At 43.9% G+C, this 16,237-nt stretch overlaps 1 protein-coding gene across 1 annotated transcript; it reads left to right on the forward strand.

The window, feature by feature from the left end:
* The first annotated feature begins 326 nt into the window (after nt 1-326).
* Nucleotides 327-11,910, forward strand: cd164l2 (CD164 sialomucin-like 2). Its single transcript, XM_084080833.1, has 7 exons — nt 327-470; nt 673-801; nt 3,654-3,740; nt 4,279-4,371; nt 7,704-7,745; nt 9,155-9,314; nt 11,823-11,910. The coding sequence occupies exons 2-7, from the start codon at nt 720-722 to the stop codon at nt 11,842-11,844; spliced, it is 486 nt and encodes a 161-aa protein (XP_083936959.1). The 5' UTR covers nt 327-470; nt 673-719; the 3' UTR covers nt 11,845-11,910.
* The last annotated feature ends 4,327 nt before the right edge of the window (nt 11,911-16,237 follow it).

Below are 16,237 nucleotides of genomic sequence, written 5' to 3' on the forward strand. Positions count from 1 at the left end.
TGTGTGTGTGGGTGTGTGGGTGGGTGTGTGTGGGTGACGTGTGTGTATGTTGTGTGTGGTGATTTGTGTGTATGCATGTGTCAGTGTGCGTGCGTGCGTGCGTGCGTGCGTGCGTGCGTGCGTGCGTGCGCTCGTGTGTGTGAACATGAATATCTTCAGTGTTGAGGTAAACAGGTGTCAGTCTGTTTCAGGGTGGTGTTTCATTTCAGGAGGGCAGTGCCGGTGCCGGCAGGTTTCCGGGGTAACCAGGTTCGGGTGTATAGCTCGTGTTACACTACTCCTTGTGTCTGCTGTCATTCGTCCCCTCTGTGCGTTACACCACTCCTTGTGTCCGCTGTCATTGCGTGTCTGTGTGCCCGAATCCATTTCCCCGGCTGTCATCTCCGCTGGACGGCTTTTGACAGCTCAATACAGCATCACAGAACCAACGTACCCAAAAACCTGTTTCATCCCGTATCCCTACTTCCCAGGTAAGGGCTGCAATTATCAACTATTTCTCATAGCAATTGATCGATTCGATCGATCAAACGCGATGCATTGTGAGGTCTTATATCTGCAATTGTCGCTATTTTAGAATTTCTTTGACGTTTCTTTAAACCTTTCGTCTATAATGACGTGTCAAAAATAGGGATGGATTATTAATCGATTCTTTTTTATTACATCATCGATTAGTTCTAGGGTTTTGTCCTTGTTGACTCCGCTGGGCCGTAGCTGTCAGGATGCGAGGGTTCGTCCTCCCAAAGGCCCTCTGCTCCGCGTTGCTGCTAATGACACTGGTGACCGCTGCGTACTCCCAGTCAGGTATGTACGGGGCAAGTCTATTCCATATCCATTGATTGCTTGAATACTTTGTCAGAAATGTAAACAGTACGTGGTTCAGTCAGACATTAAAGGGATAGTTCACCCCCAAAAATACTTCTTTTCAATCGATTAGTCATCCCATGGAGACATTGAATTCAATAATTTGACGACCGGCAGCGGTTCCGGTAGGAGACACAAAGAGTCTCCTTTGTGTGTCCTACCGGAAAATTATTGGCTATTATTGCCAATAATTATAATAGTAATATTAGCTATTATTGGCTAATATCGATGAATTCAAGTCTCCATGGGGTGACTAATTGATATATATATATATTTTTTTGGGGTGAACTACCCCTTTAAGGCTAAAAGGACAAAATAAAATCCGGGGGACTTGTTTCCATTGTGGTCCTATCCTGTCTACGTCGTGTCTGTATTTGCATTGTGATGTGAATCGGCTGTCTGTGCATTTCTTCTGCGAGTGTGTCCGTGGGTGTTGTTATGCTTCCGTGGCCTTGTTGTGTAAGGGGGTTCCGTTCCACCTTTCTGACATTTGCACTGGATTAATTTCCACCCGGCCGTACACACAGCAACCTTATCCGTCTCCTTTCCTTGAATTCCTCGTCTCTCCTACAGTATACGTTCTGTTTCCAGAGTTCTCTCTGTTCCAGAGAGTTCTTCTTCTCTCCCCCTTCTCTCCCCAGCTGTGAAGATATCGACGCTGTCGGTCAGAAACCTCTTATCTCCATATTGTATAATGTTTTGTGGGTCTTTTTCTCGTAAATTAACGCCCTATTTGATTATACTACAACAGCGCAGTGGTGGGGAAAGTACTCACGTTTGTTACTTAAGTAAAAGTATCAATACTGCAAGTAAAAGTCCAGAATTCAAAATGTACTTGGTATCAAAATATACTTATAGTACAAAAATAAAAGTATGCATCATGCAGAATGTCCCATTTCACAAGTTTTCAAATGTATAAAAAACTTTTGAAAATAGCAGATCAATAGATCGGCTATTTTCAAATGGCCGAAATGTATATAGGGCTGAAGTGGTTTATGTTTTGTAATAATAATCAAAATATACAAAGTAACTAGTAACTAAAGTAGAAGTAAAAGTACAGAACATTGGAAGTACTCAATTAAAGTAAAAAATACCTCAAAATTGCACTTAAGTACAGTACTTGAGTAAATGTACTTAGTTACTTTCGCGACGCGTTTCGAGCTTGTAGATCTGCTACTTTTGATGCTTTTAAATTTGAACCCTGTTCAAATTCAAAACAGTTTTGGACATATGAGGTTTCCACCCGACAAAGACCATAAGCTCTACTGTGTTTGATCTGTCTCAACATGTCTCCACAGAGAACGTGTTAGAGGCGAATGAGAATTAACCACCTGAACCCTCTAGCTATACAGTAGCATTGCTATTCTGGGGCTAACATTCTGAGAAGATATTTACTTAAAGGGATAGTTCACCCCCCAAAATGACTTTTTTTCTATTGATTAGTCACCCCATAGAGACTTCAATTCATGGATATATTTTTTAGTTTTTGTCACATTCCTAAGCCAATAATTCGATGACCAGCAGCGGTTCCGGTAGGAGACACAAAGAGTCTCCTTTGTATCTCTCCTTTGTACCGCTCTCTAACATTCAAGTGTACATGGGGTGACTAATTGATAGAAAAAAAGTAATTGTTTGGGTGAACTATCCCTTTAATGTAGAGTGGAAAAAGTACAGAGGCCTAGTATAGAGAGCCCTGGGGGACTCCAGGCAACTAAGTATAGGTTTCAGACAGAGAAAATTGCTTGATTATCTTTAGCTGTTAAGTGTGGTCCTCAAAGTGGGGTCCAGTGACCCTCAGGGTTCACCAAATGGACCCTTACAGGCAGTGGTGTAAAATAACCAAGTACATTTACTCAAGTACTGTACTTAAGTAAAATGTTTACTTTTACTTCTACTCCACTACGTCTCAGAGGCAAATATTGTACTTTGACTCCACCACAATTATTTGACAACTTTAGTTATTAGTTACTACATTTTGATTATTATTTCTTTCTTTCTTTCTTTTTCCTTTATTTATTCAGGGAAACCCATTGAGAGCAAGCTCTCTTTTTCAAGGACGCCCTGATAACAAACATTTGAATCACATTACAAGGCGGTGAATCAGACAATTCAGTGAGGACATGGATAACAACACAGAGATTTAAAATCAGATGCAAATAAACAGTGTTACATGAAACAGAGTCACTATGTAGTGTGTCCTCAAGAAGCACCCTGCATGTCTCTATTGAGACCAATCGCACCAGTTTCAGAGAGTCCTGAAGTTTGTTCCATTTGTGTGGAGCATAATACATGAATGCAGTTTTTCCATGTTCACTGCTCTTACGTGAACTGGTATATCTAGACTGGTATATTATTACAAAACATACATTTTGGTACTTTTAGTACATTTTGATACCAAAACTGTTGTACTTTTACTCAAGTAAATTTAGAATTCCAGACTTTAACTTGTATTAAAAAAAAGTATTTCTACATTGCAGTATTGATACCTTTAGTTAAGTAAAAAAGATGAGTACTTTTCCCACCACTGCTTACAGGTGTGTAGCTCTGAGAGTGTTCGAATAGAACCGAAACGGACCGGTAACGGGTCCTTTTGGGGGTCCCGTTCCACTCTCAGAGTCATGGGGGTCTTTGAAACTAAAAAGGTTTTAGAGAGCCATCGGCCTGTGTGGCGATTAGCTGTGTCTCATTGGAGCCGCCACTCGTCCCTTTGCTCGTTTGAGTCAGTCAAAGTGATTGACCAGCGGCTGTGACTCACTGACAGGCCCGTTCGTTCTCTCTCTCTCTCCGGACAGACTGTTCCCAGGCTCAGTCATGTGACATGTGCGTCGGAGAATCCATCCTGAACCTGACGGGCTGCGTCTGGAGACTCTGTCCTGATGGTATGCACAACAACACGCACACGCACGCACGGCACGCACACGCATGCAACACGCATGCATGCAAGCACGCACACACACACACACACACACACACACACACACACACACACACACACACACACACACACACACACACACACACACACACACACACACACACACACACACACACACACACACACACACACACACACACACTACAGTATCTCTCTCTTCCTCTATCACACACACACACACACACACACACACACACACACACACACACACACACACACACACACACACACACACACATGCACGCACGCACGCGCACATTAAGCTCTGATGGTAACTGGATCGTTGCTGTAAAGTATAAGATTGCCTGGTCCGTACTAAAGAGATACATTATTCACTAATACCAGGAACACAGGCAGGCACACACACACACACACACACACACACACACACACAAACACACACACACACACACACACACACTCACACTCACACACGCGCGATAATAACGATGCACACTAAATGCTCCGTCTCCATGTCTCAGGTAACGATACAGGCTTGTGCGTGACGGATCAAGGCGACCAGACGGACACTTCCATGAACTGCAGTTGGACCAGAGTATCGGAATTGTGCTCAGGTAACCTGCTACACATCACCGTCCAAGTTCATATGAATTGTGCTCAGGTGACCTTATCCAAAACATCACAGTCCAAGTTCATATAACACTGGCTCAACTCAACTCAAATTGTATTTATAAAGCACATCGTTTATTTATAAGCCCCCATGAGCTCAGTTCGGGGCTCCCCCCAGGCTGGCAGAGGGAGAGTAGCGCCCAGGATTACAGCAAAGGCTAGATTTCCTCTAGTCTTTAATCCATTGGACCGGGAACGCATCTGTGTCATTTTTCTTGATTTCTTTGGGCTATTAAAAAATAGCAGATATACAAGGTAGATTTATGTAGATTTGCTATTTCTGAAAAATCTTTTTTTAGATGGGGGTCCGCGAGGTCCTTGACATGAAACGTTTGAGCACCACTGATATTATAGCAACTTTATGTATAATTCTTTCAAAAAACTGTTTTAGAACAGTGGTTTTCAACCTTTTTTGCGTCAAGGACCCCCAAATTGACACACATTAGCCCAGGGACCCCCATTTGAAAAGATATGCCAGGGACCCCCAATAAGAGACGATTTTTACGGCTCTAGCAGTGATTCTCAACCATTTTAATTTCAAGGTTTGACATGCATTAGGCTATGCATGGCATTTCTATCTCTGGGACTCCAATTCATATTATAAAATCAATGTTAATTTAACTCTGAGAGTGTACAAATGGAACCAAATGGACCCTAACGGGTCCATTTGGTTCCATATGTACACTCTTAGAGTTACAGACCCATAAGGGTCCATTTGGGGTTCCTATCCATCATTTAGCTGGGGACCTCCTGGAACTCTCTCAAGGACCACTGGTGGTACCCGGAACACTGGTCGAAAACCACTGATTTAGAAGATATTTGTAGAATCCCCAGAAGCAATAAGATTATAGTTACGGAGGGTGATATTAGTCACTGCAGGTACAACAACAGGCTGGGGGTGGGGGGGGGGGCAGGTGAGTCAGTAGGTGATAACAGCAGTGACAACACACAAATGTGTGTGGGGAGGAATTCATTGGCATAATGAGAAAAATATTCTTGTAATCACGTACAGAGCTCTCCACAATCAGGCGCCTGCATGTATCGTATAATCGTCTCTGTCGGGTTGGAAACCTCACATGTCCAAAACTGTTACTTTTCAGGATTCAAATTCAAAAGCATCAAAAGTAGCAGATCTACAAGCGCGAGACGCGTCGCTTCGCGCCGCGTCTCGAGCTTGAGGATCTGCTACTTTTGATGCTTTTGTGTGACGCTGTAGTGTAGTATGATCAAGTATAGGGCGAAAAAATAGGATAAAATATAGGATTAAAAATATGGAGATAAGAGGTTTCTGCCCGACAGCAATGATATGCGACCTCCGCCATGCGTACGTCGCCAGCAGGTCACTGAGACCCTCAGCCCAAGGCTAAAGACCAAAGCTATCCGAGCCTTTCCGTGCGCTGCTCCCACCGACTGTGGAATAATACTGTAACCTCCCCCCCTGGACCTAAGAGTTGAGCCCTCTGTTGACAGTTTAACAAAAAAAAACTGTTAAAGGCCCACCTGTTCAGACAGGCGTTTACGTAATTCTACGCGCAACTCTTTTGTGTCGTGTCACGTCCTCGTTGCCATGTCCTCATTATTGGATGTTCGACTGCTTATTTCATTCATTTGTTTTATATACAATTGTGTTTTAAACCTGTCGTTGTCTGTGAAAGGCACGATTTACTTACTTACTTACTTACTCACTTACTTACTTACTTACTTACTTACTTACTTACTTACGTACTTACCAGGGCTCCATTTTGTACTTGAAATTAACACTGAGACCTTAACCCATTAAGACCTGAGGCCATTCTTTAAAAAAATCTAAATCCTAAATGTTTTTTGAAAAAAAAAAAAAAAAAAAAAAATGTTTTCAAGATTTTTCAAAAATAGCAGATCTACAAGCTCATAGCGCGGCACTCGGTGCCGCGCTATGAGCTTGTATATCTGCTATTTTTGAATAGCCAAAGACATCTAAAGTGACACAGATGCGTTCCAGGTCTTATGGGTTAATGTAGATTGGGGTCGCAGAGATAGCAAATCGTATCAAATTGGGTGGTCCGTGGCCGACTGCATATCAAACTGGGGGTCCTTTAAATGAGAAAAAAAGCTTGAGAATCACTGAAGACCCAAGGTCTGATGTTCAAGGTTCAAGGATGTACTTTGCCGCTACATCTTAAGGCACATAAGAGTGACACTTATTGTGTTCAGCTTCCTTCAGACAGCGTGCAGCATGCGTAGGTAATAAAAAAAGAAAGAGACAGAGAGGAACAGCACGAGCTGTCTAATAGGATGCTAATAGGACAATAAAAATACATCAGTGTACGTATGTACAATGTACGTATACGCTTGGCATATTATCACCATTAGAGACACGCTTCGAGACCCCTGTCCTGTCTGTACGTCACTGACCAACCGTTGACTCACACAGTATTCTAAGGCTTCTGTCACATATACATACATGTGACATACACACACACACATACAGTACACGTGACATACACACACACAGTACACGTGACATACACATACACATACACATACGCATACGCATACGCATACACATACACATACACATACACATACACATACACATACACATACACATACAGTACATGTGACATACACATACATTACACGTGACATAGACATAGACATGGACATACACACACACACACACACACACACACACACACACACACACACACACACACACACACACACACACACACACACACACACACACACACACACACACACACACACACACACACACAGAGGTAAGTCTGTGTGCAGACAGTTACTCCCAGACACACAAATATGAACAGACATATACATATATGCATGTATGCATGCACACACGCACACGCACGCACACACACACACACACACACACACACACACACACGCACACACGTTATGCACACACATTCTGCACACAGACATGTGCATTGCAAACACACATTAATTCAACAGAAGAATTCATTAGAGCAGGTCACACATTGCTGTCAGGCAGAAACCTATTTTAACTTTTTGTGTTTTCTTTTGTAAATGGACACCCTAGTTGATCATATACAGCGTCACACAAAAGTATGAAAAGTAACAGATCCACAAGCTCGAAACGCCGCGCGAATCCTGAAAAGTAACAGTTTTGGACATATGAGGTTTCCACCCGACAGAGACAGAGATACACGTGTACACACGCGCGTCATTCAAACATTGTTGAGTATAGCTGTCAGGCCCGGGAGACTAGCCATTAACCTTGTCTTCTGTGTGTTCCTTTTTGTGTGTGCAGTGGTAGAGACCGGGGGTGACGGAGCAACTGATGGTGACTCAGGTAAATTATACCGACCGCTAAAGTGTGCTGGTACCCACCACCTCCATCCATCCTCTTCCCGCTATTCTCTCTCTCTCTCTCTCTCTCTCTCTCTCTCTCTCTCTCTCTCTCTCTCTCTCTCTCTCTCTCTCTCTCTCTCTCTCTCTCTTCCTCCCTCCCTCCCTTTCCCCCACTCTCTTGCGTCAAACATCTGCGTAGTGAAATTGTTCTCATAAGAGCAGCTGAGTTTCTTACAATAAATGGCCCCTACAGCAATACAGTCATCTGCTATGACTGCTGTGATTAGAATTCCAGTCACTCGTAGCCGAATAACAATAGAGACTGAAGCCTCTGCAAAATCAGCCTCAATTCATGAACGCAGCGTTCGATTGCCTTGAATCTTTGCACGCACATTCCCACTATAGGGCCAGGATGAAATGCCCAACATGTTTCAAATCGGCCTCATGGTGGCGCTATAACGTGACGATTCACGTTTTGGCCCGTAGCTCTTGAACCGTAGGTCCTACAATCAAAATTATTTTCCCTTGGATTTCTTGGATCATTACGGAACTCCCCAAATAAGCCACGACCATTTCCACATGACAAGTGTTCCAACATGTTGCGTTTTCCTCGCATTATTGTTTTACCTATGGGGCGGAATCTGCCAATGCTTTTTCAATGAGAACGTGTGGATTCATGGTCTTGCGCATCTTTCCGCGTGTCGCGCACACCTATGCTGCTTTTCCCCCTCTGTCCAATTGGGTGAGTCGAAGGCGGACCGTCCCAAGACTCAGGAAGCGACATGGTTCTTGCGATAGAGAAATTGGTTGTAGCTGTTGCATGGGAGGGTCCTGAAAGTGAGTGACAGGTGGGTCACTCCGTTTTTTTGAATGCGCTGGCTGCAAAAAACTGTCAGCCGCGCACAACCTGAGTTTAACAGCGGGCAACCATTTTTTGGTGGGACCGCGCCCTTGCACAGTTTTTGCTGCTACTCCTACCGATTTGGTCCAAACCTCAACCAAATTGTAACACATTATCTCTGTAGTCATGTGATCAAGATGTATCTGCCAGATTTTTTCGAATTCCGTTTTGTTTGGCAACGATTTGACAATTGACAAGTTTGTGGGAGGGGCACGTTTGCACATAATGCCACAAGCATTGCTGGACCCATCAGTGAGAGACTGATGGGTCCAGAGAATGCACACTCCCAGTAAGCCAAGGAAGAACCTCCATTCAAAAGTATACACATTGTCCTGGTATAGCGCCACCATGAGGCCAATTTTATAATAATTACATCAACATTCATTTTTGGAAAGTCTTTTTAAATAATAATAAAATAATTGTAGGAAAAAGGAGTTATGTATAGCGCTTTAGCAGACCCTCTCCTCTCTCTCTCTCTCTCTCTCTCTCTCTCTCTCTCTCTCTCTCAGGTGATGGGAGTGACTCCAGTGGCGGAGGTGAGTTCTCCCAGGCCAAGTTCGACATGTCCAGCTTCATCGGCGGCGTCATCTTGGTGCTGACCCTGCAGGCGGGGGGCTTCTTCGCCATGAAATTCCTCAAATCTAAAGAGCAAGCAAACTACGACCCCATGTGAGTGCATGCATGCATGGACACACAGAGTAGTAGTGCATGGAAGAAGCTAGAAGTACACAGAATTTAACCTGACACCCATGCATTATTCAGTCTGAAAGTTCCTCTCAGTAGCAGCCGTTTCCTGAGATGGGGGCGTGGCCAAAGTAGGACTCTTTGGCGATTGGTTCATATACTGGATCATCCCCATCCCCATTGGGCCGGTTAGATTCAACCGGGGAAAAAAAAAGGCCTTCGACAACGTCACCAGACCCCTGAAGCGTGGCTAGCGATTCAGGGTCTGGAGCCCATAGACATATAAAGGTAGACGCCTCCTTCGGCTCTGAGGCATTGGTATCTCGGGCGCCATTTTCGCGTAGGCAAGCTGTAGGCAAGCTTCCGCGTGTGTCACAGAAGGGCGGCGTTCGGTAGGCCAATCAGAGGCAGGTGGGGGCGGGACAAGTAGATTCTGACGAGTCTTGTAAAAGACGCACTGTGATTGGCCAGTAGTCAACGCCCTGTGAGCGCTGTTATTGGCCAGTAGTCACTTGTTTGCCTACGCTAAAATGGCGGCCGCGATACGAGTTGCTCCAACGAACTGCAGAGGCCAATGAGGTATCTAGGTTTCTATATCTATGCTGGAGCCAGGCTATGCAGAATTTGTACCAAAAAAAAAAAGTCATTTTTGGGGGTGAACTATCCCTTTAAGTAAAGAATACCAATACCACAATATGAAAATACTCTGTTAAAAGTAAAAGAAAGTCCTGTATAGTAATAGTTGAGTAGAGTAAAGTAACTATCAAAATATACTTGTTGAGTGTCTACACCAACACAATTGGCCTGACATGTTGTGGGGAGAGTGATGTTTATCACTGCATGTACTCCTAAGGGCTGGGGGGCAGGCTGGGCAGCACCTGTCAGGGCAGGAGGAGTAGGACGGAGTCTCTACGTCCTCCCGCTGGGGGCTCCTCACTGGCAGGTGAGTCAGTAGGATACAACAGCAGTGGCAACCAGGGTTGCCAGATCTGCTCATTAGAATTTCCCCGCAAAATTTGATTTGGAAATAGCAGATCTACAAGCTCACAACGCGTCGCATCGCGACACGTTGTGAGCTTGTAGATCTGCTATTTTCAAATAACTGATGTATATGTTAAAGTGCAGATGTGGCCCATAGCAGCTTCTTTTGGGCTGGTTTTCCTAGACCTGGTTGCTTGTTTCTCTCACAGAATCTGGCAACACTGGTGGCAACACACAGACATTGTGAGTGGGGAGGAATTAGTATACTATACTTAATTGAAAGTACTCTTTTTTTTAAAACAATTTTTTTAAACAATTGTCAAAATAGCAGATCAATAAGCTCACAACGATGCGGGATTTTGTGAACTTGTACATGGGCTATTTTCTAATAGACAAAGAATAAAACGAGCTTAATTGGTTAATAGTGTATGTTTTGTGATAATAATCTATATCTCCAAAGTAACTTATAACTTAAGTTCAGTCAGATAACGTCACAAATAGATTGAACCAATACTACAGAATGAGAATACAAGTAACTGTGGCTTAAATATTTTATCTTGGCGTTCAGGCTCTGCTAAATTTTTCTCCCTGCTCAGCACAATTAGACAACCATCATTAACCATGAAGAGCAAGGGGATAGATATACAATAACAACCCCCCATGGTGAACAGAACCAATAGCAGAGCCCACTGGTGGTGGGAGCAAACAGCTATATAGCAACAACCAGGGACACAATACAGCGGAAGGAACGCAGATGTAGGTGAACTTAAATAACCCGCCCAAATGGTCAGCTGATTGCCATGTGTGACGTATGGGTCTTGCACCCACATAGTGATGAGCATGTGTGTAACCTCTCGAGTATATACTGCCTGAACTAACCTCGCAGGCTACGTATCTTTTTTCAAATACTTGCAGTGGAGTAAAAACTATAACGTCTCTGTTGGGTGGAAACCTCATATGTCCAAAACTACTTTTCAGGATTCAAATAAAAAATGTGCAAAATAGCAGATCAACAAGCTCAAAATGCGTCGCTTCGCACCGCGTTTCGAGCTTCTAGATCTGCTACTTTTCAGAATTTTGTGTGACACTGTAGTATGATCACGTAGGGCATTTATTTACGAAAAAACAAACAAAAAGTTAGAATAATATGGAGATGAGAGGTTTCTGCCCGACAGCGACGATAACCTAATGAAGATATTGAGTGGAGAGAGAGAGAGAGAGAGAGATGTCCTGGCATGACACAGATCTGTCCTGTCTGACCCGTCTGGCCACAGCAGCCTCTGGTGGCGCGAGGAATGTACTACATTCCTCACGATCCACACAGTACAGCACGCTCACTTCTCTTTCTGCTGATGGATGCCCCCCTCCTCTCTCTCTCTCTGTTCCTCGCTTACCCCATCTGTTTCCACTATCTCTCTCTCTCTCTCTCTCTCTCTCTCTCTCTCTCTCTCTCTCTCTCTCTCTCTCTCTCTCTCTCTCTCTCTCTCTCTCTCTCTCTCTCTCTCTCTGCAGAGAACAGCCAGGAGCACAGTGAAGGAGGATGAAGGACAAAGTGGTGGAGAGAGAGCAGAGGAGTGACTCATCGTGTGCTGACTGACGATAAGGAGATTTCTTCCACCCACCCACCCCCACCATCCTATCTATCATATGCGGGATTTGTACACATTGGTGCCCCCCCCCCCCCACCCCCACCTCCACCCCTGTGTGTGTGTGTGTGTGTGTGTTAGACTGGTTTATTACAATGGCTTTTGGGAAATGACTGGGGCGTTCGTCCGTTTTTTTTTTCTTACAGTATTGCATGGTGCAACATTAGTGTTTGTTCTTGTGTGTTGACAGTGTTCATGTGGTATGTTACTTTAACATTTAAATGACGCTTTTGTCCTTAGTATTCCCATTGGTTTATCCACTTCTTCTTTGTACCAAATTCTTCTGCGAACCCAATGGGTCCAAATGGATCCTTTAGATTCCATTCATATACACTGTCGGAGTTACAGAACCCGTAACGGGGTCCATTTGGTTCCTAAACTATCAATCATTTAGGGTGGGGACCCCCTGGAACCCCCGCCCCAAGGACCCCCCCCCCCCGGTGGTCCCCGGACCCCACTTTGAAAACCCCAGTGCTGTACTGGACCCTATTTGTCTCTGCCGAACCAAACCTATCCCACCGGTCTCACCAGAGACCAGACAGTGAGAAAAAGAGAGAATACAGAATGAGCTGTATGGACGATTCCGTGATTCATGTTACATTTTTATTACTGCACAAATGCACCTTGAGAGGGTCACACTCCGTTAACTTGTTTTTAAGCTTCCATTTATGCCTTTCGACAAATCAGAGAACGTTTTCCGGGCTATATCCAGCCTTCACACATCCATGGCCTTTATGTCAACCACCCCAGCATCTGTAATGTGGCGACGCGTGAGCTTGTCCATCGGCTATTTTCAGCGAAAGCTTTCTCCACATTATCAGAAAACTGAAAACTAGTACAGAGCCCTGAGGCACTCCGCTCAACCATATGGGGTTTAAGTGGTTAAAGGTTTACCAGGACAAACACACCAGAGGACGTGGTGGTAATACACACACATTTGCAATCTGATTCTGCTGACATGTATACACGTTCTGTACAGATAGTGATTTTTGTAAAAATGTTATAATCCGGTTAGAAAATGAATTGACAGACACTGATAAACATTAGATGAGACTGATGAGTCCGACAAAAGTCGGAGTCATCAGTTGGAGAAGATAGTGGATAGCCACTGGTTCAGGGACCGGTTCACACTAGTTGAAATACTGTTAACTCTTCATTTCCCTTCAGTGTAAGTTTAAAAAAAAAACATGATCGTAGTATTATAGTGGCTCAGAGCTTTTGCCTGAAACCTAATATCTCCCCCAAGGCCAAAGGGGATTACCCTTTATAGGCTTGTGGGTTGAAATGTTTGGCTTTAGTGTACCGTCCTGCACGGGAGACGGGTTCGAATCCCGGACTTTCAACAAACAGACATTCTATTGACCTTCAAATCAGTCAGGCACTCCATCTTTCTTTGGTGTGTCGCCCAGGTGGTGCCTAAACCATAACCTTTAATTTAACAAACAACACTATGCCTGAACCTAACCTTAACCCAACCCCAAACCTCACAAACACTATGCCTAAACCTAACCTTAACCCAACCCCTAACCTCACAAACACTATGCCTAAACCTAACCTTAACCCTAACCTCACAAACACTATGCCTGAACCTACCCTTAACCCAACCCCTAACCTCACAAACACTATGCCTAAACCTAACCTTAACCCAAACCCAAACCCTAACTTCACAAACACTATGCCTAAACCTAACCTTAACCCTAACCCTCACAAACACTATGCCTAAACCTAACCTTAACCCAAACCCTAACCTCACAAACACTATGCCTAAACCTAACCTTAACCCAAACCCTAACCTCACAAACGCTATGCCTAACCCTAACCTTAACCCAAACCCTAACCTCACAAACACTATGCCTAACCCTAACCCAAACCCTAACCTCACAAACACTATGCCTAAACCTAACCTTAACCCTAACCTCACAGAAACTATGCCTAAACCTAACCTCATAACCCTGTCTACCTGGGCGAAAGTGTTTCTCTACAAGAACCCTTGGCAGTCTGAACACAACTGAATAAATAGGCATAGACACACAGTCACACTTGAACAATTATTCGCAGCTAATCTGTCTCTATTAAGACTTCCAATGTGGCCCTTGCACTATTCACTTGGTTTGCCTTTGTGTGTGTTTTGTTTGAAATTGTCCATGGACATAATATTTGAGTCTCTTTTTTTATATATATAGACTTTCCATTTTGAACTCTCACAGTTATATTTATATGGTAATGGTATGCACATTAGTTCCACTCTGTCTCCCTCCATTTAAAACCTGAAATTATTGTGAAGCCTCAAAAAGCACTGAACTGGCCAGTTCAGTGCCCCGCTTTTCACCAGCAGATGTCAGGCTTCACACAGATTTTGGGTTGTTTGGGTTTTGTTGCACTTTACATTAAATACATCAAAGTCATTTGATGTGAGGCTGGTTAAACATAGTATATATAGTATATATTTCTATTCAAGGCGTGTTTGGCTTTTCTTTTTCTTTTCTTTTTTTTGTGATGCCACAAAAATAAATAAAAAAACCTTGCTTAAAATGTGTTGTCTGCCTGACTGACTAAACTCATACTTTGGGGATTAAAATGGTAACATAATCCTCTTTGTGTCTGTCTTTGCATTTAGACAAGGAAGCACTAACATTTTAACAACAGGCTCTCTCTCTGTGTGAGAGATTCAGGAGAACATGCAGTAGGCGTGTTGTGTGTTGTGTGAATATTTGCTGAGGTCAAGCTGTGCCAGCAGTGATTAAACAGATATGGCTGTGGTGTGGCGTATATGGCTGCCACCAAAGAAAGAGTTACAGGACTTCTGATTAGACTTAATCTGTTTCCCCAGAACATACTGTAAATTTATAACACTTCTGTTCCTCTTCTTGATGATTCATTGAACTTTGTACAAAGCCTATGGTAGATTTGATCTCCCTGCTGCGGCCAGAAAGAAACATGGGCAGGCATGTCACCACAGCTGCTGTTTTGTTGAGTTTTCAATTCTCTTTTTCTGCTATTTTCTCCTAAGGTTTTGCCCACAATACGGATGTTGGGGTTTAAGTGGTTAAAAGATTGAACATTGAAGAGGTACAAATGTTGGTGTGACATGTTCTGCAGACCAGTGGTTAGGCCTGTCACAATTACATAATCGCCTAAATGCAATTCTTTGAGATAATCACAGTTATTTTTGCACAATCAGCCCTACATGTGGTTCTCAAAGTGGGGTTCTTTGAGAGGGTTCCAGGGCGTTCCCCAGATAAATGAGGTGTGTTAGGAACCAAAATGGACCCTCATGGGTCTGTAACTCAGATTGTACAAATGGAACCAAACGGACCCGTAAGGAGTTATGGGGGTGGGTGGGCAGGGGGGTTAAACAGGTTTAGAAATGTGTTAACAAGACCAACAAGATGATAATGAGAATACTGGATGTAAACAACAACAAATAAATAGAAATAGAAGAATAAAGTTTAAAATAAAGTTGGGCAGTGCAGCTAAAGGTAAAAACACCTTTAGCAGCAGTGGAAAAATGTGCAGAATATTTTGGGTGGGGGGGGGGGGTTCTATGTGTAATCCTGTCCTGACTTGTCTCCTTTCTGCTCTGCTGTAATCTCTCTGCTAAGTGCTAACTACAGAATCTGTCAGCACCACTGCCTCAAACACGTAGTGTTGTTGTTCGTAGTAATAAACACAGAAGCACCGGAGAGGAAGTGGACTAAGAAAGGGGAGGAGCCAATTCAGCCAAACCGAGTTCCTGTTTCTACACAACAAAGGAGGTGGTGCTGGCGCCTCCAGAGGGAAAAAAAACATTTTTTAACGAATGGGTTCCCAAATTGGCTCTGCTGTGATGACTGATGACCTGAACTCCCCTGCTCGGACTGAGATAAACTTGTACATCCTGTGATGATGGAGGCCAGCTGGGGTACCAGTACCACCGGTACGGTACGGTGCCGGTACAGGCACCGCCTGCCTGTTTGGACCCACGTGTCCACTGAACCAGGCTGGTTGAGGCTGACTGGGCCCACATAAAGGAATCCCTACTTGGCAGACCCATGGCAACAGCATGGCTGTGATCCAAGTCTGTTGACAAAAGGCTGAATAGGTCTTCTTTCTCTCCCCGGGATGAGGTGTCCCTCTCCCTCCCCCCCCCCCAACAACACACTCACACAGACACGCACGGAAATGTCAATTCTATAGGGATACATCATCATCACATGTTCAAGCTGGTTTTGCTGGTTAGTTTATGTACATTTCCACCATGCAGCTGTGCGTAAATTGTGCGAAAAGCTGTGTGCACGCGCA

This window comes from Gymnoscopelus microlampas (genome assembly GCF_963454915.1).
Source record: "Gymnoscopelus microlampas genome assembly, chromosome: 15".
Taxonomy (NCBI): Eukaryota; Metazoa; Chordata; class Actinopteri; order Myctophiformes; family Myctophidae; genus Gymnoscopelus; species Gymnoscopelus microlampas.